This window comes from Oncorhynchus keta, chromosome 16 (genome assembly GCF_023373465.1).
Source record: "Oncorhynchus keta strain PuntledgeMale-10-30-2019 chromosome 16, Oket_V2, whole genome shotgun sequence".
NCBI classification, from domain to species: domain Eukaryota; kingdom Metazoa; phylum Chordata; class Actinopteri; order Salmoniformes; family Salmonidae; genus Oncorhynchus; species Oncorhynchus keta.
The window spans coordinates 4860598-4882678 of NC_068436.1; the positions used below are offsets into that span (position 1 = coordinate 4860598).

The following is a 22081-nucleotide window of genomic DNA, read 5'->3' on the forward strand; positions in this document are numbered from 1 at the left end:
TTTCATAATCTCTTTGGTATTCAGAGTTTGAGTGTAAAGAACAAAATCAGGAATGGGGATTATGTGATGGGGCACACCCCAATGATTTATTTCCCCTGTGGTTACATGATTTGATGGTATGCCAGGTCGTCTTTTCACAGTCACCCTACACATATTATCAGATCTCACAACACCTGGGTAAGGGTTTAACATTTCCGGAATCACATCAATATGGTATAGCAATCTTCTGAGATGCGTTGTGTCAAAGTCACCTTTTGTCAACCATTAACCCGTGTTACTGCAAGAAATGGGAAAGTGAAAGCACAATGAAATATATAGGGAGTGGGCAAGAAAAATGACTTTCGTTCTTACTAACTATTCGATTTTCTTTCTCATTTTACGGTAGAATTTAAATGCACGCGATGTATGTTGGATGGTCATGAATCTATAGGATCATCGGAGGATCCCTAAAGTGAGGATACATTTGATGTTTACGACCTTTGGAAATCGAGGCACCATGCACTTAGGTACAAATCCATTTTCTATGACTTCTCTAGTAAAAGATTAGTTAACATTTAAATGAAAGGTTATCAGTTACCTCTTAATTGAAAAAAAGTTATGCTTCTTCTATTCCCCCGTCTCACAACTCTTCACTTGCTTTTGTCTATTAAGAAATGTTATTTATGTAACATAAATGTAACATAAATGCCCCTTGGATTTGTTGCATTTGTTGTTTTCCTTTCACAAGTGATAGGACAATTTGTTCGATTTATTCTCAATGTATTATTTCTAGTAATTACTATTTGGAATTGATTCTGTATTCTTCCAATCAACTTCGTTAAAATGACTACTGTGCGTGTACTTTCCTAAAATGGCTGCTAGTGCTATAGTGTGGCTATTTAACCAATATACTGTAGTAGTAGTAAAAAGATAAAAACCAATGTCTGAAAGTCCAAAGTTCAGCCTCACAGGCTCCATCTGATCATTCACCTTCACCTGGTTGCCAATGAACCCAATAGCTTCACTTTTGAGACAAAAGGCGGGATCTGATTTGACCATGAGTGTACAAAACATTAGGAACATCTGCTCTTTTCATGATAGACTGACCAAGTGAATCCAGGTGAAAGTTATGATATTTTATTGATGTCAGTATAGTTGAAGTAAATGAGATGGATTTTTACACCTTGAGACATGGATTGTGTATGTGTGCCATTCAGAGGGTAAATGGGCAACACAAAATATTTTAGGTGCCTTTGAACGGGGTATGGTAGTCGGTGCCAGGTGCACCGGTTTAAGTCTGTCAAGAACTGCAACGCTGCTGGTTTTTTCACGCTCAACTGTTTCCTGTATGTTTGAAGAATGGTCCACCACCCAAAGGACATACAGCTCACTTGACACAACTGTAGGAAGCATTGGAGTCAACATGGGCATAATCATTATGACAATTTTTGTAACTTTATTGGTAAAGTATTTTGATACTTTGCATGTACCTACAATGTTTCTCTCTCTCAGGCTACCGAACACCTACATCATGATAATGTCATTCTGATGTCCTTTATCTTTTATGCAGGGTTGTGTCTGAGGGTGCTGATACTGGTTGCTCTCACAGTTCCCATCAGAGCAGCTCAACCTGGTGAGAATGTTTACACGGTTAATTTCATCAGTAACTCAAATAAATGGTTTCCTGGACACAAATGAATCTTAGTCTGGGATTAAAGTAATTTTAATGGAGATCCAGGTTAGGCCAAGCTGAATCTGGCCCTGGGAGTCTGGCACAAATAAGTCACCCTCTTCCCCCCCCCCCCGTCTCTCCTTCTCCAGCCCAGGAGACATTCACCTTAACTGTCCCTAATGGTCCAACCTCGACCCTGTCTGGCTCCTCGGTCTCTCTACTCTGTCAAGTTTCACCTCTCTTCAATGTGGAGCCATTGGAGGTGCGCTGGTATCATTCCAGTAACATTCACAGTCCTGCCTTGTTGTACAAAGATCACAAGATCCAGGAGACCCCTGTTGTCCCCCGGTACAGGGGCCGGGTGTCTCTAACTGGGGGGATGGAGAGAGGGAACGTTTCCCTGACACTGGAGAGGGTCACACTGGAAGACAGGGGGGAGTATGTGTGTCAAGTCAGCAGTGAACAGTGGTATGAAAAGGCCAGTGTCTTCCTCACAGTGAATGGTAAGGGTTATCTCTCAAATTGATGGTGAAACTGTGTATTGTGGTGTAACCCCCAAAGCACCTGATCCTAGAACAGCACTCCTACTCTGATATACTTCTGAATACAGGCCTAGTAGTCTTTGGTACCACCGAGTAAAAACAAAATGGCAGTTACATTTGCCACCTCTCAGTTTACAATTGCATTAGGGGTACAGCCACTACAAACTTCAGCTGACTTTAGCCTTATATAACCCCCCAGAAAATATATATGGAAGTCATAGGGGCATCCGTGTAATGTAAAATAATGGGCAAACCATCCTTTAAGTGATTTGAGTTGTTTGGCCATGACTTTTAGAAAAATGCGTTGATGCCCCTATCACTCCCATTGCATTTGAGCTAGCAGTGGCTAAATATAGCTGGAGTTTGAAATGGTTGTTTAAAAGAAAACCAAACCATAGAATACAGTTTCTCCTGACCCATAGACTACCTTGCGAGGAACCATCTAACAATACATTGTAAAATACATATCTTGCATTCTTCCAATTTATTCTGTCATTCAATCTGTGTCCTAATAGTTGTGGCTTATCCCCTTTCATCTGTCCATTAGTAACAGGTAGAGAACCAGTTCTCTCTGTAGCTGAAGCAAGAGGAGGAGGAGGAGGTCAGGTGAACGTTACCTGTTCATCAGAGGGATGGTCACCACAACCTAAACTCACCTGGAGAAACAAAGATGGAGCAGAGATCAGAAATGAACAAGAAGTGCTCAACACTTCTGGTAATTACATGTGGGTACTTCCTCACACTGTCTCTGCTCTGCTGACACAAACAGTGGGTTAACTGCCTTGTTCAGAATGACAGATTTGTACCATGTCAGATCAGGGATTTGATCAAGCAACCTTTCAGTTACTGGCCCAACGCTCTAACCACTAGGCTACCTGTCACCCCAAAATGGTAGATGATGTTAAGCTTGGAATGTACTGAGTACAGGGAGAGATGATCATATGTTGGCAGGCACTGATAATGGTGGAGAGCTGTGCATTACTGAGGAAGGGGGTTGAGGTCAGTTCAGGTCACAATAAGGGAGAAGGAACAGTTTATTGCCCGTATCCCTTAACTTCCTGCCTAGCAATAAAAATGTAATGTTTAGAGAGAAGCAGGAGACTCCACCTAAATTGGGGTGTATACAGTATATTACCACTGGTGGAAATATGTTTTTTTTTCTGTTCAGCTGTTCGATCCTTTGGGCTGAATCAACTTGGTTGGAGCTTTTATAGAGTCTGTCATTTTCTTACTCTGATATTTAGAACCCAACAAAGTCAATGTGAATATTTTGATTTCCCCTCCCTATTTTTCTCTATCAGATCCCCAGGGCTTGGTGAGTGTCAGTAGTTGGCTGCTGTATGCTTGCTCATACTCCGATTGGCTCGCCTGTACAGTCTCTCTGTCTGAGGAGGCGAAGAGAGAGGGCAGAATTCTGCCACATATATACACAGCTCCTACAGCTGTACCTGGTGAGTTAGTCTCCTACACAAATATCCTACCAATGATCAGATCCCTCTCTCCCCATCCCACAGACACTAGTTTAGAGGAGGATGAACATGTTGAAGAGGTGTTTCACTTAATTTCACTGTGATGATGTTCTGTCTTGAGAGCTTTAGAGACATTTGATCCATGTTATATGTGCAGGAGTCTACAAAGAGGCCTTAATTGTGACTCTGATCCTGTCTCTGGTCATCATCTGTGCTCTGTGCTCTGTCATCCTGTGCAAACGAAGAGGTATCTGGAATTCAGTCATGTTAGTGTTTGTGATTGAATTATAAGAGCAAGATATAACAGTAATAATGACCCTATAGATAAATTATTTTGACAAAAGTCATTATGGAAACAATAATTTAAAAAAGTCAACAATGAAACAATAATATTTTTTTTAATCTTTTAGGGTCCATGTGGTCTTCATCCCAAAAGTCCAGAAACCGTTCCGGTAGTGTATTTCTTCTGATAAATAAACTAAGAATGAAATTATGAGTTATGAGTTATGACATAATTTGGACAATATTTTGACAAATGTGTCTCTATATTTCAGATCAAGCTGAGCTGGGACAGAGGCCGGCAGGTAATTGTTTCATTTTGATCTCTGGGTGAAGGCTTTCATAAAATACATGCAACTAACTTATTTTTTAGAAAACCTTTCCATTGACATGAAGCCTGATATGCACATATATACAGTATATATATATATATATATTCATAATAGGATTTGACTCCACTTGTTCCACAATTGACCTTTTTACAGTAACTTTTACCTTTTCCATTCAACAGAGCAAAATAAAACTATTGCAGGTTGTTCACTATCATGATGATATAATTTTATAACTTTGATAATCATTAGTAGCCTAGTTTTGTATGAATTAAATATTTATGATTAGTAAATTGCAGGATAATGACCTAAATGCGCTCTGGTAGGGGCAGAAAGCAAAGAACACATATCAACTTCTGAAGAGATAGCAGCTGATGTTGAAATTAATCTGGAAGGTATTAAGTAATAGGGGAAAACATGTCTTTACTCTCTAAAATGTGTCATGCCAAAAGTGCAGAAACAGTATCTCATCTGATCTGTGTGATAAATAAACTAAGTGTGAGATGAGTTATGACAACATAAACCCTGATGGATTTCATGTTGACATGATTGTGCCTCTATGTTTCAAATCAAACTGAGCTAGGAAAGGGGCCGGCAGGTAACTGTTTTATTTGGGTCTCACGGTGAAATGCTAATACATGATAATAACTTATTTATGAGGAAACACTCCATTGACACCAAGCATAATATGCACATATCTCAATAGGGATTGACTCTCCCTATTCCACAATTCACCTTTTTACAATAACTTTCACCTTTCCATTCAACAGAGACAGAACACCTAATTAAAGGTAATGTTCAGTCATGATATACTGTATATGAGATTACATAACTTTGATAATGTAGTAAACTGACGAATACCAATATTACCTAAATGTGCTCCGTTAGGGGCAGAAAACACAGTGCAGACACCTACTGAACAGAGAGCAGCTGGTGAAGAATTCAATCTGGAAGGTAAAGTAACAGGATAAGAATTTGTAATTTCCTTCATAATTGTATAATTTGATGATCATTTGTCATTATCACAATTAGATTTGACTGTCCCAGTTCCAAATTCACCTTTTTACAACCACTTTCACCTTTTCCATTCAACAGAGACAAAGAACCTAATTTGAATGTAATGTTCACTCATGATATTCTGTATATAAAATAATGCTGTAACCTAATGAATTTCAATATCACCTAAATGTGCTCCGCTAGCGGCAGAAAACACAGTGCAGACACCTACTGAACAGAGAGCAGCTGGAAATGATGTTCATCTGAAAGGTACAGTAATAGGATAACAAATATATGTCCCTTTTAATTGTATAATTTAATGATAATTTGACATAATCCCAATAGGATTTGACTGTCCCAGTTCCACATTCACCTTTTTAAAATAACTTTCATTTTTTCCATTCAACAGAGACAAAGAACCTAATTTGAATGTAATGTTCACTCATGATATTCTGTATATAAAATCATGTTGTAACCTAATGAATTTCAATATCACCTAAATGTGCTCCGTTAGGGTCAGAAAACACAGTGCAGACACCTACTGAACAGAGTGCAGCTGGAAATGATGTTCATCTGGAAGGTAAAGTAATAGGATAACAAATATATGTCCCTTTTAATTGTATAATTTCATGATAATTTGACATAATACCAATAGGATTTGACTGTCCCAGTTCCACATTCACCTTTTTCCAATAACTTTCACCTTTTCCATTCAACAGGAGCAAAAAACCTAATTGAATGTAATGTTCACTGATGATATACTGTATATGATATAATATAACTTTGATAATGTAGTAAACTGATGAATTTTTACATTACCTACATGTGCTCTGTTAGGGGCAGAAAACACAGTGCAGACACCTACTGAACAGAGTGCAGCTGGAAATGATGTTCATCTGGAAGGTAAAGTAATAGGAGAACAAATATATGTCCCTTTTAATTGTATAATTTCATGATAATTTGACATAATCCCAATAGGATTTGACTGTCCCAGTTCCACATTCACCTTTTTCCAATAACTTTCACCTTTTCCATTCAACAGGAGCAAAAAACCTAATTGAATGTAATGTTCACTCATGATATACTGTATATGATATAATATAACTTTGATAATGTAGTAAACTGATTAATTTTTACATTACCTACATGTGCTCTGTTAGGGGCAGAAAACACAGTGCAGACACCTACTGAACAGAGAGCAGCTGGACATTATGTTCATCTGGAAGGTAAAGTAATAGGAGAACAAATATATGTCCCTTTTAGTTGTATATTTTGCTGATAATTTGACATAATCACAATAGGATTTGACTGTCCCAGTTCCACTTTCACCTTTTCCATTCAACAGGAGCAAAAAACCTAATTGAATTTAATGTTCACTGATGATATACTGTATATGATATAATATAACTTTGATAATGTATTAAACTGATGAATTTTTACATTACCTACATGTGCTCCGTTAGGGGCAGAAAACACAGTGCAGACACCTACTGAACAGAGAGCAGCTGGTGAAGAATTCAATCTGGAAGGTAAAGTAACAGGATAAGAATTTGTAATTTCCTTCATAATTGTATAATTTGATGATCATTTGTCATTATCACAATTAGATTTGACTGTCCCAGTTCCAAATTCACGTTTTTACAACCACTTTCACCTTTTCCATTCAACAGAGACAAAGAACTAATTGAAATTAATGTTCACTCATGATATACTGTATATGATATAATCTAACTTTGATAATGTATTAAACTGATTAATTTTTACATTACCTACATGTGCTCCGTTAGGGGCAGAAAACACAGTGCAGACACCTACTGAACAGAGAGCAGCTGGAAAAGATGTTCATCTGAAAGGTAAAGTAATAGGATAACAAATATATGTCCCTTTTAATTGTATAATTTCATGATAATTTGACATAATCCCAATAGGATTTGACTGTCCCAGTTCCACATGTATATTTTTCCAATAACTTTCACCTTTTCCATTCAACAGAGACAAATAACCTAATTTGAATGTAATGTTCACTCATGATATTCTGTATATAAAATAATGTTGTAACCTAATGAATTTCAATATCACCTAAATGTGCTCCGTTAGGGTCAGAAAACACAGTGCAGACACCTACTGAACAGAGAGCAGCTGGAAAAGATGTTCATCTGGAAGGTAAAGTAATAGGAGAACAAATATATGTCCCTTTTAATTGTATAATTTCATGATAATTTGACATAATCCCAATAGGATTTGACTGTCCCAGTTCCACATTCACCTTTTTCCAATAACTTTCACCTTTTCCATTCAACAGGAGCAAAAAACCTAATTGAATGTAATGTTCACTGATGATATACTGTATATGATATAATATAACTTTGATAATGTATTAAACTGATGAATTTTTACATTACCTACATGTGCTCCGTTAGGGGCAGAAAACACAGTGCAGACACCTACTGAACAGAGAGCAGCTGGTGAAGAACTTAATCTGAACGGTAAAGTTATACTGGGGGAGAAAAATGCTTTACCCTCTATATTGTATAATTGAGTGTTTACATTGTTCATAAAACTAAGTCTGCTGACATGTTGGAGTGCATTCAACAATTTATAATTTTTGGAAGAATTGAAATACTGGACACTCACACTTAACTTTTTTCAATGCAGATTGGCACCACGTGAAAATATTCAAAGGTAAATAAAATCACAGTAGGACAGGAAAATTGTATGTTCATTAGATTATTACGATATACAGGTAACAGCCTAAAAACAGGAAATAAACAAAGTGTCTGCATAGGGTGTTGGGCCTCCACCAGCTACCAGGACAGCTTCATTACGCATTGGCATAGATTCTATAAGTGTCTGGAGCTCTTGTTGTTGATGGTTGAAAACGCTGTCTCAGGCTCCACTCCAGAATCACCCATTAGTGTTCAATTGAGTTGAGATCTGGTGACTGAGATGGCCATGGCATATGTTTTACATTGTGTTCATGATCATCAAACCATTGTGACCACTCTTGCCCTATGGGGGAAGTGTCATCCTGTAAGGGTCCTCCCATCAGGATAGAAATGCTTCAGCATAGGTTGAAGGTTATCACTCAGAATGGATGTATAGTTATTGGCATATACCTGGCCCTCTAAGGGGTTGAGTGGACCTAAACCATGCCAGGAAAAAGCACCCCACACCCATAACAGATCCACCTGAAACCTAATTTCCTCAAGTGTTTCCTTTATTTTGGCAGTTACCTGTAGGTCCACATTATCTGAAATCCTTACCAATCCATCCGATCATATTGTGTGAATGAAATAAATCTTGTCTTTGTTTCCCTCAGTGAACATCCTTCTGGATGAAAAGAATGCGCACCCTGCTATTAGAATCAATAAAGGAAAGCGGGCTCATTACGTTAAAGAAAAAGATACAGAGAAACCCTCTAGAACGCATCTCCATGTGTTTTCTGAAGAGAGATTCAGTTCAGGACAACACTACTGGGAAGTGAAGGTAAAGGACGGAACAACAGAAAAACTGTCATGGTATGTTGGTGTGGCCAGAGAAAATGTTGACAAAAGACCTGCTGTTCCTTTAACTCCACAGAATGGATTTTGGATTCTTTCTTATGATAAAGAACAAGGTTTCCATGTCAATACCGACCCTCAACCACCAATAACTGTGGCAAAGCTCACTATTGTGGGAGTGTTTCTAGACTGTGACAGACACACTCTGTCTTTTTATAATGTTGATACAAAGTCACTTCTTTACACTTTTACTGATGTGAAGACATCCAACTACTTTCCTCTGCTCAGCCCGGGACGATGTGACAAAATCCCAATTAAAATAAATTGAATGCATACCAAAACCCCTTTCACCCCAGTGAGCCAATTTGAGCTGTACTGCCCTGGCCTGGTTAAGCAGCCACTGTAGTTGCTGTGGCCGTGCTGGAAAGGACAATGTGAAATGAAAATATTAGGGGCAGCACAGTGTCGGTTGGGTCAGCACGATAGTGTGAAAAGGGTCTGAGATGCAGGTGAAATTCATGTCAAATGAGACATGCATTATACACATTTTGTGTTATTCAGTGATACCAAGTTGAGTGTCTTTTTCCCAAAATGTTTTCAGACGCCACAAGAAAAAGAGAGCACTAGTAATGGTTTCTTTTGGTAGGCAGTAACTCCGCCATGGTTTGTTGAACAAACCCTCTGGGAAATTAATGGCGTTTTGGTTGGGTTTATGGATAAACGTTGAAAATAAGGCCTGTGGTAAATGCAGGTTTAGGAGCTAATCTTCATCAGCTATTCAGAAAAAAACACAAAGGCTTAATTCATAACATCTAATAGGAACGTTATCTCAGATCAAAATGTATAACATCTCCTAAACCTGTGTTAACCTCAGATGTTATTTTCTGCATTTATCCCAAAACTCTTTTCTTTCCCCCTAAGAATGGTTGAACGAACCAAAACTTACACATACAAATCTTTTAGGACTACAAGCTGGCGAGTTTTATAAAACTTTATCTTTTTTTCTAACTGTAGCTAGAATTTGGATATATATATACTGTGAAGCTACTGTTGTGCAAGTTAGCAATACACTTTGCATCCTTGAATTCTGTTCAAATATTGTCCCAATTAATAAATTACTGTAATCTGTTGATAAAATGTTGTTTTTGAATGTACTGAACAAAAATATAAATGTAACAATTTCAAAGATTTTACTTAGTTACAGTTCATATAAGGAAATAAATCAATTGAAATACATTCATTAGGCCCTAATCTAGGTATTTAGGTCAGATACCTAGGGGCGTGATTCAGAAAATCTGTCAGTATCTGGGGTGACCATTTGCCTCATGCAGCGCGACACATCTTCTTTGCATAGAGTTGATCAGGCTGTTGATTGTGGCTTGATCCCACTCCTCTTCAATGGCACAATGGCAGTACAAAGTTGCTGGATATTGGCGGGAACTGGAACACGCTGTCGTCGATCCAGAGCATCCCAAACAGGCTCAATGGGTCACATGTCTGGTATGTAAACCATGGAAGAACTGGGACAAGATCCTGAGGCACATTGTAGTGCAATTTGTTCAATTCAGTACTATTCATCCCCCTCCATCACCTTGTTTCAGCATGATAATGCACGTGGCAAAGATCTGTACACAATTCTTGGAAGCTGAAAATGTCCCACTTCTTCCATATCGCTTTGGATAAAAGCATCTGCTAAATGGCATACATATTACTTAACATTTTAAGGATGGTCCAACCTCTTTCCCTCTTGGGTGCACAGCCAATATTGAACCTGACTTCAACTTTCCTCAAAATGCTATGCTGCAGGATAACACATACTCAAAAGTGCTTTTTAAGATCTGTTAAAAAATATATATATATATATTATTCATTTTTCCATGTTCCTCAGTGTTTTCACACTTTTTTAATAGAAAAAAAACTATTTGATTTTATGTATTCACAACAATGCTTAAACCATATCAGGGGACCACTTGAGATCTGGGAAAAATCTAAGAAACTTAGATTGTTTACTGTAGTTTTCCTTTAATGCCCCTTTAATGCCCCTTTAATGCCCCTTTAATGCCCCTTTAATGCATGTTCAGCTGAAGGTAAGAACAGCTCCTGCTTTCTTTTGAGACTTTTTCAAATCATAATCACACACCTCATGTGGCCTTGTCACGTTCTGACCTTTATTTCCTGTGTTTTGTATTTAGTTAGTATGGTCAGGGCGAGAGTTGGGTGGGCAGTCTATGTTTGTTTTTCTATGATTTGGGTATTTCTATGTTTCGGCCTAGTATGGTTCTCAATCAGAGGCAGGTGTTATTAGTTGTCTCTGATTGAGAATCATACTTAGGTAGCCTGGGTGTCACTGTGTGTTTGTGGGTGATTGTTCCTGTCTCTGTGTTTGCACCAGATAGGACTGTTTGGTTTTTTTTCCACATTTCTTGTTTTTGTAGTCAGTTGTTCATGTGTACCTTAACGTATTAAAAAGACCCATGGACACTTACCACGCCGCATATTGGTCCTCTGATCCATCTCGCCTCTCCTCTCCTGGATGGTTGGGAGAAGTTGCTCTCGGAGGATGTGTTGGTACCATTCTTTATTCATGGCTGTGTTCTCAGGCAAAATTGTGAGTGAGCCCACTCCCTTGGCTGAGAAGCAACCCCACACATGAATGGTCTCAGGATGTTTTACTGTTGGCATGACACAGGACTGATGGTAGCGCTCACCTTGTCTTCTCCGGACAAGCTTTTTTCCGGATGCCCCAAACAATCAGAAAGGGGATTCATCAGAGAAAATGACTTTACCCCAGTCCTCAGCGGTCCAATCCCTGTACCTTTTGCAGAATATCAGTCTGTCTCTGATGTTTTTCCTGGAGAGAAGTGGCTTCTTTGCTGCCCTTCTTGACACCAGGCCATCCTCCAAAAGTCTTTGCCTCACTGTGCGTGAAGATGCACTCACACCTGCCTGCTGCCATTCCTGAGCAAGATCTGTACTGGTGGTGCCCTGATCCCGCAGCTGAATTAACTTTAGGAGACAGTCCTGGTGCTTGCTGGACTTTCTTGAGCGCCCTGAAGCCTTCTTCAAAACAATTGACTCGCTCTCCTTGAAGTTCTTGATGATGCGATAAATGGTTGGTTTAGGTTGATTTAGGTGCAATCTTACTGGCAGCAATATCCTTGCCTGTGAAGCCCTTTTTGTGCAAAGCAATGATAACGGCACGCGTTTCCTTGCAGGTAACCATGATTGACAGAGGAAGAACAATGATTCCAAGCACCACCCTCCTTTTGAAGCTTCCAGTCTGTTATTCGAACTCAATCAGCATGACAGAGTGATCTCCAGAATTGTCCTCGTCAACACTCAACCCTGTGTTAACGAGAGAATCACTGACATGATGTCAGCTGGTCCATTTGTGGCAGGGCTGAAACGCAGTGGAAATGTTTTTGGGGGATTCAGTTCATTTGCATGGCAACAAGGGACTTTGACATTCATCTGATCACTCTTCATAACATTCTGGAGTATCTGCAAATTGGCATCATACAAACTGAGGCAGCAGACTTTGTGAGAATGTATATTTGTGTCATTCTCAAAACTTTTAGCGACAACTGTTGATGTTCCAAAGGTCTGCATCAGTGGCTTGTAGGCAATGAATGGAAGCCAGGAGATGCTAAATGAGTTTGTTAATTAAAGGTCAATTACTGTGTGACTGGCAGTGATTTGCTTGACAATCACAGGCTGACAAAATGTCATTATTGCCACAGCCCTAGTTGTGCATCAGTAGTAATCAGCAAAGAAGGTGTTCAGTTTGTCTGGAAGCAAGACGTCAGTGTCTGTGATGTGGCTGGTTTTCTTTTTGTAGTCCGTGATTGTCTGTTGTTGAATTGCGACTCCACTTTGTCTCTATAGTGACATTTCGCTTGTTTTGTTTCCTTGTGGAGGGAATAACTACACTGTTTGTATTTGGCCATATTTCCGGTCAACTTTCCATGGTTAAATGTGGGGGTTCGTGCTTTCAGTTTTGCGCGAATGCCATCATCTATCCACGGTTTCTGGTTAGGGTAGGTTTTAATAGTCACATTGAGTTCAACATCTCCTATGCACTTCTTTATAAACTCACTCACCGAATCAGCGTATAAATCAATATTTTTCTCTGAGGCTACCAGGAACATGTCCCAGTACACGTGGTCAAAACTATCTTGAAGCGTGGATTCCAATTGGTCAGATCAGTGTTGAATAGACCTTGTCACGGGTACACCCTGTTTGAGTAACTGCCTATAGGAAGGAAAGAGCAGTGATTACTGCTGTGAGTCTTTTTGGGCAAGACGTATAAGAGCTTTGCACACCTGTATTGTGCAATATTTGACCATTATTCTTTTCAACAATTCTTCAAGCTCTGTCAAGGTGTTGGGGCTCATGGCTAGATAGAACTTTTTAAGTCTTGCCATAGATTGTCAAGCAGATATCAGTCAAAACTGTAACTTAGCCTCTCAGGAACATTCACTGTCTTCTTGACCTTCAAGTCAGCTCAGTTGGGAGAGTGGGAACGAAGAGCAGAGATGCAACATTTATTTGATGCCAACCGCCGTTAAACCTTATCGAATAAGAAGAAATTGGTTGACAGATTTCTTGAGTTATCTTAGATTAATTCTGACTATTTAGAGGAAGTGTATACTGGCTACGACGTCTCAAAATCGTTTTTAAGGGAAGATACGAGGACACTCATTTGTTTCGAACATGCCTTAAGACATGGAACCCTACGACATTCGAAGAGCGCTTTGTACACCAAAATGTCAGTCGGAACCCGTCCAGAACCACTCAATGTCGCCCAATTTTGTTCTTAACTGACTTGCCTAGTTAAATAAAGGTTAAATAAAAAAATAGGTTACATAACATCTAAGCGATATTAATGTCGAAACCAAATCATTTAGTTTATTTGAGTTGATTTGGCCATGAATTTTTTTACAGGTGCTGTGTGACCCTATCAATCATGTTGATTTCTTCCCTTTTAAAGGGATACTTCGTGATTTTTGCAATGAGGCCCTTTATCAACTTCCCCAAAGTCAGATGAACTTGTGGATACCATTTTAATGTCTCCTTCCAGTATGAAGGAAGTTTGAGGTAGTTTTGCGATCTAATGCTAAGTAGCGTTAGGGCAACGACTGAAAGTGTACAGGAACAGCGAGATAAATGGCCTCATATTTTTATTCTTCTTTTCACTCTGTCATTTACGTCATTATTGTGGAGTCACTACAATGTTGTTGATCCATCCTCAGTTTTCTCCCATCAGAGCCATTGAACTCAGTTGCTGTTTTAAAATCACCATGGTGACATCCCTACGGAGTTTTCTTCTTGTTCTACAGCTCAGGTCAGGTCAGAAGTATGACTGCATATTTGATGTGTCTGGGGGGTTTAATACATCATCCACATCATAATTATTAACTTGACCATGCAGATATATTCAATGTCTGATTTGTTATTGTTGCCCATCTGCCAATTACTGCCCTTCTTAACAATTATTTCGAAAAGCTCTCTGGCCTTTGTAGTTGAATCTGTGCTTGAAATTCAACACTTGACTGAGGGACCTTACAGATGTTGTATATATGAAAAAAATCATGACACCCCTGTTATTTTACACAGAGCTTATAACTTATTATGTGATTGGTTAAGTTAATGTTGCTTTTGAACTCATTTAGACTTGCCTTAACAAAGTGGGTGAATACTTATGCAATGACTACATTCTATAAGCACTGTATCCAAATATCCACTCACCCCCACAAAAACTGAGGCGAACATGCTTAGGAAGCCTACCTGTGTTTTACGAGGATTTTAGAAGAATTTGGTCCATGTTGAATATCTGTGTGCAGGAGCCTGGAAAGAAGCTTTCATTGTGACGTTGGTCCTGTCTCTGGTCCTTCTCTGTGCTCTGTCAACTGTGGTCTGCATTCTGCTCAAACATAGAGGTATAAAACACATTCTTGTCATTAACAGCAATATATGTCAACGATAATAACATTACTGTAAGAGATTAGTTGTTTTTTTCTTGCACGTTGTTTTCATCAAGGAAAATTAAAAACCATATACAGATTGTAAATATGTGAAATCTCATCAGTGTGATGAAATTAGATGTGACACATTGTAACATAAAACATGATTGATTTTATATTAACACGATTATGATTGAGGCTTTGTTTTCAGATCAAATTAAGTGTGAACAGAGTAAATCAGTTAAGCTGACTAACGCCCACTGTGCAGCGCACAGACACCATTCAAATGTGTGCAGACTCGTTACAACTTCAGCTTTAAGCACAAAGTTATTTTATCCACCTGTGGCCAAGAGAAAGTGATCTTAGTTCAATTCCGTGAAATGTTCATGTTTAGAGCTCTATATCCGGCCTGAGAATATCACAGCGAGATGAAACTAGTACTGTTGCAGTCGCAAGATTCTCTCGATTCATAAAATAAAGTTTCACAGACATAGGAAATTAATCCTTGATGTACACTGTAATTCAACTGTTTCACAGACACAGGAAATTGTTAATTTGACTGGATAGGGCAGAAAATGTGATACGTCACTCCCTATGCAAATATGGGGTCTGAAACCTGACTTTCAAGTCAGCTCAGTTGGGAGAGTGGGAACGAAGAGCAGAGATGCAACATTTATTGGATGCCAATCGCCGTTAAACCTCATCGAATAAGAAGAAATTGGTTGACAGATTTCTTGAGTTATCTTAGATTAATTCTGACTATTTAGAGGAAGTGTATACTGGCTACGACGTCTCAAAATCGTTTTTAAGGGAAGATACGAGGACACTCATTTGTTTCGAACATGCCTTAAGACATGGAACCCTACGACATTCGAAGAGCGCTTTGTACACCAAAATGTCAGTCGGAAACCGTCTAGAACCACTCAATTTCACCCAATTTTGTTCTTAACTGACTTGCCTAGTTAAATAAAGGTTAAATAAAAAAAATAGGTTACATAACATCTAAGCGATATTAATGTCAAACCAAATGATTTAGTTTATTTGACCATTAATTATTTTACAGGCGCTGTGTGACCCTATCAATCATGTTGATTTCTTCCCTTTTAAAGGGATAGTTTGTGATTTTGGCAATGAGGCCCTTTATCAACTTCCCCAGAGTCAGATGAACTTGTGGATACCATTTGAATGTCTCCTTCCAGTATGAAGGAAGTTTTAGGTAGTTTTGCGATCTAATGCTAAGTAGCGTTAGGGCAACGACTGAAAGTGTACAGGAACAGCTAGATAAATGGCCTCATTGCCAAAATCCCAAACTATCCCTTTAAGATAATTATTATATCTTCCTAAATCACACTACTTACACATCTTAATATTGGATGTCAATTAATAAAAGCATATTCTCTTCCCTCAGAGAACATTACTATGGATGAAAATACTGCTCACAGTGCTATTAGTGTGACTCAAGAAGGACAGTTAGCTCAGCACAGCTAAGAAAAAAAACAATGAAATCTTCAGTTCAAAGGCATCCTCATGTATTGGCTAATCAGAGTTTCGGATCAGAACAACACTACTGGGAAGTTAAGGTGAGGGATGGGTGACTGTGGGCAACTGTCATGGTATGTTGGTGAGACCAGAGATAATGCTAAGAGAACATCTACAGTCCCACCTCATGTAACACCTCATTTTGGATGATGGATGATTCTCTCTTATGAAAAAGGAAAGGGTTTACATGCCAATACTGACCCTCCAACCTCAGTACCCGTGAGAGAAGATCTCTCCTATAGTAGGAGTGTTTCTAGACTGTGATAAACACTGTCTTTTTATAATGTTGATACAGATTCACATATCTACACTTACCTACACTTTTTGTAACGTGGTGACATCATACAAGTTTCTTCCTGTGTTCAGCCCTGGACAACATGACCCACAACCAATAACAATATTTAATGAGACCTAAAGAGATGAGGGTTTAAACATGTCACGTGAGACACATGTCCAACAATACTGCTCATCAATAGAACAGACATGTTGAAGACAGGAGCACGTGGTCAGAGATATCATTTTAGACCTGAGTTTTATCCAGTGATGCCCAGAGGTATATGGTTTGTTGTCTGAGGCACAAGGGCAATCAAAACAACTACAATTGATTAACTTGTTGCTACTTGCTACTTGTGAGATTATTGATGTAAACTGTAATTTAACTGTAATAAAAGCTGGCAGTATCATATATCCTATAATTCTGTTGAAAGATATTTAGAAAATGATGTCCTCCTGTTAAAAAATGTAATATGCTTAAATAAATTAATATCAAGACTACATGACTGACTGCAAAATATTTTCCATTGACCATGGTGTCATGTCAGCTGCCACAATACAGCTTTTGTTTCAGAATGCAATGCGACACCTCCTTGTGGTTTAGTTATTGTACCGGGTGCATTGCACAGCAGCACGTCCCAATCAAATGGAGAAAATAAGCTGGTTGTGCTCTAAGGACAGCTCTCCTTTCTAAAGCTCATACACATTTGCCCGTTGGATAATACAAGCAAAGTAATAGCCTCGACGGTTTTGAATTTGTTGTATGTTATTGATGTCATTTTTATCAATTACATAAAATAGTTGTGTTATGTAAGACAATTTGAAAAACAACAGACGATAGGATTACTCAATACAATGACGAAATTGAAAAATCAAGACTCCTTTTAACCAACATGCAACATGTCTACGGGCTTCAGAATAGAGACCTGTCCTTAGCTAGTATGATCTAAGAAGCACAACTGTTACATTTTGTTGTAAAAAAAATATATAATTTTTCATTGATTGTTAACTATTGGTGATTGAAGTTAGCAGAAATGTGTAATGGTTGTATAAAGAGAACCGAACCATGGATTACAGTTTCTCCTGGTCCATAGACTACTTTCAGGGAAAGGAACCATCTAACATCAAGTTGTAAAATAGTGAACTACTCCTTTAAGATGAATGCACTAACAATAAGTCACTCTGGATAAAAGCATCTGATAAATGACTAAACTGTCAATGTAGATAGATGTACATGATTTGATATTCTACTGTTTCCTGAGTTACGACAACGTACTGGGTTTAAATATATTGTGTTTTAAACAAAAAATACTAACACAAAAAATGTACTTCTGACATTATGATTAGAATCATTTCAATGGAGGATACATACAATGCCTCGTGAAAGTATTCACATTCTGCAGCATTAAAATTAAAAAAGAAATTAAATACACAACCTACTCCACATTTTCAAAGTGGAAGAAAATTATATAAACATTTCTAAATGAATATAAAAACTCCATATAAAAACCAATAATGTAACGGCTTTCTTCCGTCGAAGGAGAGTCGGACCAAAATGCAGCGTGGTTAGTTCGAAATTTGGTTGGGAGTCTTTGATGGACAGCAATATTTAAACATTGATTTCTACGCAAATTGAAGTCAGGACTGAGACTTGAACGCTGAGGAACACTCAACACCTCTTGGAAAGTCACTATGGATGGTCTTTGGCCTTAAAATGTGTCTAATTGTCCTGCTAAAAATACGACTTTCCCAGGGTCAGGTTTTCACTGTTAACATGGCCTTTGGAGTGGATTTTGTAACACAGGATTCCTGTTCACTGTGTTATACAGGCCAGTAATGTGGAGTAAATGGTGGCAGCATCATGTTATGGCTATGCTTGTCACCGGCAGGGACTGGAGATGTTGTCATTCCTGACTTAATGCTTGACAATAAGAGACTAAATTTGAATATGGCTGTTATCAATAATTCCCAACCAAATTGACTGAGTTTGAGGATTACATTTGTCATTTTAGTAGACGCTCTTGTCCAGGGCGATTTACAGGAGAAATTAGGATTAAGTACCTTGCTGAAGGGCACATCGCTAGATTTTTCACCTGGTCGGCTTAGGATACAAACCAGCAACCTTTCGGGTTACTGGCCCAACTCCCAATTTTGACAAAAACAATGGATATACTGTATTTTGCCCTAAGAGTTGTGCAAGGTTAGTAACTTCTTATTCAAAATTATTCACAGCTGTAATGGCTGCCTAAAGTCCTTCCACCAAGTGTCAGTACATTATAATTTTTCATTTAATTAGGAACATTTTCTATAATATTTCTTCACTTTGAAAATGTGGAGTAGGTTGTGTAGATGGGTAGGAAAACATCTAATTCAATCCCTTTTTATATTGAATTTTAAGGCAGAAAAATGTGAAGACTGTGCAAGGGGTGTGTAGATTTTCACTCGCGAATGTATATTTCCACAATGGCTCCCATTGTGTATGTTTTTATAGCAGTAATAATAGCAGTTATAAGATAAAAACCTATCCAACAGCTGAAGGTTCAAAGTTCAGTATAACACAGTGTAATTATTCAAGGGTTCCTACACATTGGTTGTATGACCTACTGGTTTTAGCTTTGAGACACAATGTGGAATTGAATGAAATGACCAGGGTCACATTTAGGGATGTGCAACATAGTGAAAATCACACCGTGTTTAATGGCGCAATTGATTACACTTCTTCTAATACCTGCAATTATGATATTGTCATCACAGTGATGTTCTGATCGTTACGGCAGGAGTGTGGCTGAGTTTGATACAGGCAGCTCTCACAGTCCTCATGGCAGCTCAAAGTCCTGGTGAGCATATCAACTGTTTACTAGTTTCAAAAGCTCCTATTTCTTAAATACACATATTGTTTAGTAACACTTATCCTCTTCATAATCCACAAGCACATCTATGCCTTATGAACTATACATAATGAATTACAATGGTAATAACTGCTAATCAACATCTATAACAATAGTCATAGAGTATTCAGACCAGGCTTTATAAAGCCTTGTGCAATGTGTTATAATGCCCCATTTAAATGTATTATTTGCACTTCCTCTTACAAGCCTACTCCAGCGGTCTTCACCTTGTGGGTCTCTCATGGTGCGGTCTTGACCCGGTGGAACTCCTCTATCTCTATCCTCTCTTTAATGCTGAGAGATTGGAGGTGCACTGGTACTGGTCCGGTGACTACAACTGACCTGCCTTGTTGTTTAACGATCACACGATCCAGGACGATCCGTTGGACCCCTGGTAAAGGGGCAGGCTGTGTCTAACTGGGGGGCTGGAGAGAGGGAACGTGTCCCTGAGACTGGAGAGGGTCACACTGGAAGACGGGGGGAGTATGTGTGCCGTGTCAGCAACACACAGTGGTATGAAAAGGCCAGTGTCTTCCTATTACGATGAATGGTAAGTGACTTAAGACTGCACTATGCTTGTGTAGACAATGTGGAATGGGTAGCTACAGAGCCTTCAGAAAGTATTCACTCCCCTTGACTTTTTGCACATTTTGTTGTATCATAGCCTGAATATTGAATGGTTTAAATGTAGATGTTGGGTCACTGATCTACACTCAATAAACCCATAATGTCAGAGTGGAATTATGTTTTTAGAAATGTTGACACATGAATTAAAAATGAAAAGCTCAAATGTCTTGAGTCAATAAGAATTCAACTCTGTTATGGCAAGCCTAAATAAGTTCAGGAGGGAAAATATGCTTAATAAGTAACATAATAAGTTGCATGGACTCACTCTGTGTGTCATAATAGTGTTTCAAATTATTTTAAAATCACTACACCATCTCTGTACCCCACACATACATTTATATGTAAGGTCCCTTAGTCGAGCAGTGAATTTCAAGCACAGATTCAAGCACAAAGAACAGGGAGGTTTTCTAATGGTTCGCAAAGAAGGGCACCAATAGGTAGATGGGTAAAAAAAGCAGATATTGAGTATCACTTTGAGCATTGTGCAATTATTAATTACACTTTGGATGGTGTATCAATACACCCAGTCACTACAAATGTCACGACTTCTCCCGAAGTCGGTTCCTCTCCTTGTTCGGGCGGTGTTCAGCGGTCGACCTCACCGGTCTTCTAGCCATCGACGATCCATTTTTCATTTTCCATTAGTTTTGTCTTATTTTCCCACACGCCTGGTTTTCATTCCCTCATTACGTGTTGTGTATTTAACCCTCTGTTCCCCCCATGTCTTTGTGTGGTATTGTTTGTTTGTAACTGTTACTGGTGCGTGTCGGATTTTGTACCCAAGTTGTTTATTGTTTTATGCCATTGGTTTTGGTATTAAAACTGCTCCGGCTATTACCAAATTCTGCTCTCCTGCGTCTGACTTCACTGCCACCAGTTCCGCACCTCGTTACAACAAAGATACAGGCGCCCTTCCTAACTCAGTTTCCGGAGAGGAAGGAAACCGCTCAGGGATTTCACCATGAGGCCAATGGTGATTTTAAAATAGTTACATGGTTTAATGGCTGTGATAGAAGATAAAAGAGGATGGATCAACAACATTGTAAATGATCCACAATAATAACAAATCACAGGGTGAAAAGGAAGCCTGTACATAATACACATATTTTAAAGCATGCATCTTGTTTGCAATAAAGCACTAAAGTAATACTTCAACAAATGTAGTAAAGAAATGAAATTGTTGTCCTGAATACAAATTGTTTTGAGCAAATCCCACACAACACTGAGTACCTTCATATTTTCAAGCATGGTGGTGGATGCGTCATGTTATGGGTATGCTTGTCATTTTTTGGGATAAAAGAAACAGAATAGACCTAAGCATTGTCCATTATAGAATGACCTTCTAGCCGATCAGAAACGAGTATTCAACAATGCTGCTATCTTATGAACTCAGCAAAAAAAGAAACGTCCTCTCACTGTCAACTGCGTTTATTTTCATCAAACTTAACACGTGTAAATATTTGTATGAAAATAACAAGTTTCAACAACTGAGACATAAACTATTGAGTGTGGGGGGTCAAAATTAGTATCAGTCAGTATCTGGTGTGGTTACCAGCTGCATTAAGTACTGCAGTGCATCTCCTCCTCATGGACTGCACCAGATTTGCCAGTTCTTGCTGTGAGATGTTACCCCACTCTTCCACCAGGGCACCTGCAAGTTCACAGACATTTCTGGGGGAATGGCCCTAGCCATCATCATGGCCCTAGAAGCCCTCAGTCCAGCCTCTCTCAGCCTATTGCGGACAGTCTGAGCACTAATGGAGGGATTGAGCTTTCCTGGTTTAACTCGGGCAGTTGTTGTTGCCATCCTGTGCCATCCTGTACCTGTCCCGCAGGTTTGATGTTTGGATATATGCAGGTGTTGTTACACGTGGTCTGCCACTGTGAGGATGATCATCTGTCTGTCCTGTCTCCCTGTAGCGCTGTCTGAGGCATCTCACAGTACAGACATTGCAATTTATTGCACTGGCCACATCTGCAGTCCTCATGTCTCCTTGCAGCATGCCTAAAGTACATTCACGCAGA

General features: G+C 38.9%; 1 protein-coding gene across 50 annotated transcripts; it reads left to right on the forward strand.

Moving 5' to 3' along the window:
* Positions 1-16: 16 nt before the first annotated feature.
* LOC118395523 (butyrophilin subfamily 1 member A1-like) lies at positions 17-9901 on the forward strand. Of its 50 annotated transcripts, none has more exons than XM_052464469.1 (22): positions 17-177; positions 386-506; positions 1550-1612; positions 1801-2154; positions 2741-2908; positions 3495-3644; positions 3820-3909; positions 4073-4114; positions 4217-4246; positions 4839-4868; positions 5041-5061; positions 5159-5224; positions 5471-5536; positions 5781-5846; positions 6104-6169; positions 6427-6492; positions 6730-6795; positions 7054-7119; positions 7364-7429; positions 7687-7752; positions 7922-7948; positions 8586-9901. In XM_052464469.1, the coding sequence occupies exons 2-22, from the start codon at positions 467-469 to the stop codon at positions 9092-9094; spliced, it is 2118 nt and encodes a 705-aa protein (XP_052320429.1). In that variant the 5' UTR covers positions 17-177; positions 386-466; the 3' UTR covers positions 9095-9901. The 50 variants fall into 50 exon arrangements, with proteins under 50 accessions (XP_052320429.1, XP_052320473.1, XP_052320477.1 ...); XM_052464476.1 differs by lacking the exon at positions 17-177 and having other exon boundaries at positions 250-506; positions 8586-8752; positions 8846-9901; XM_052464475.1 differs by lacking the exons at positions 17-177; positions 5781-5846 and having other exon boundaries at positions 249-506.
* Positions 9902-22081: the final 12180 nt, after the last annotated feature.

Coding starts and splice junctions, on each gene's coding strand:
- LOC118395523 (XM_052464469.1), top strand. CDS start 467: ATGTTTACGACCTTTGGAAATCGAGGCACCATGCACTTAG. Junction 3,645..3,819: donor AGCTCCTACAGCTGTACCTG/GTGAGTTAGTCT, acceptor TTATATGTGCAG/GAGTCTACAAAGAGGCCTTA. Junction 3,910..4,072: donor CATCCTGTGCAAACGAAGAG/GTATCTGGAATT, acceptor TTAATCTTTTAG/GGTCCATGTGGTCTTCATCC.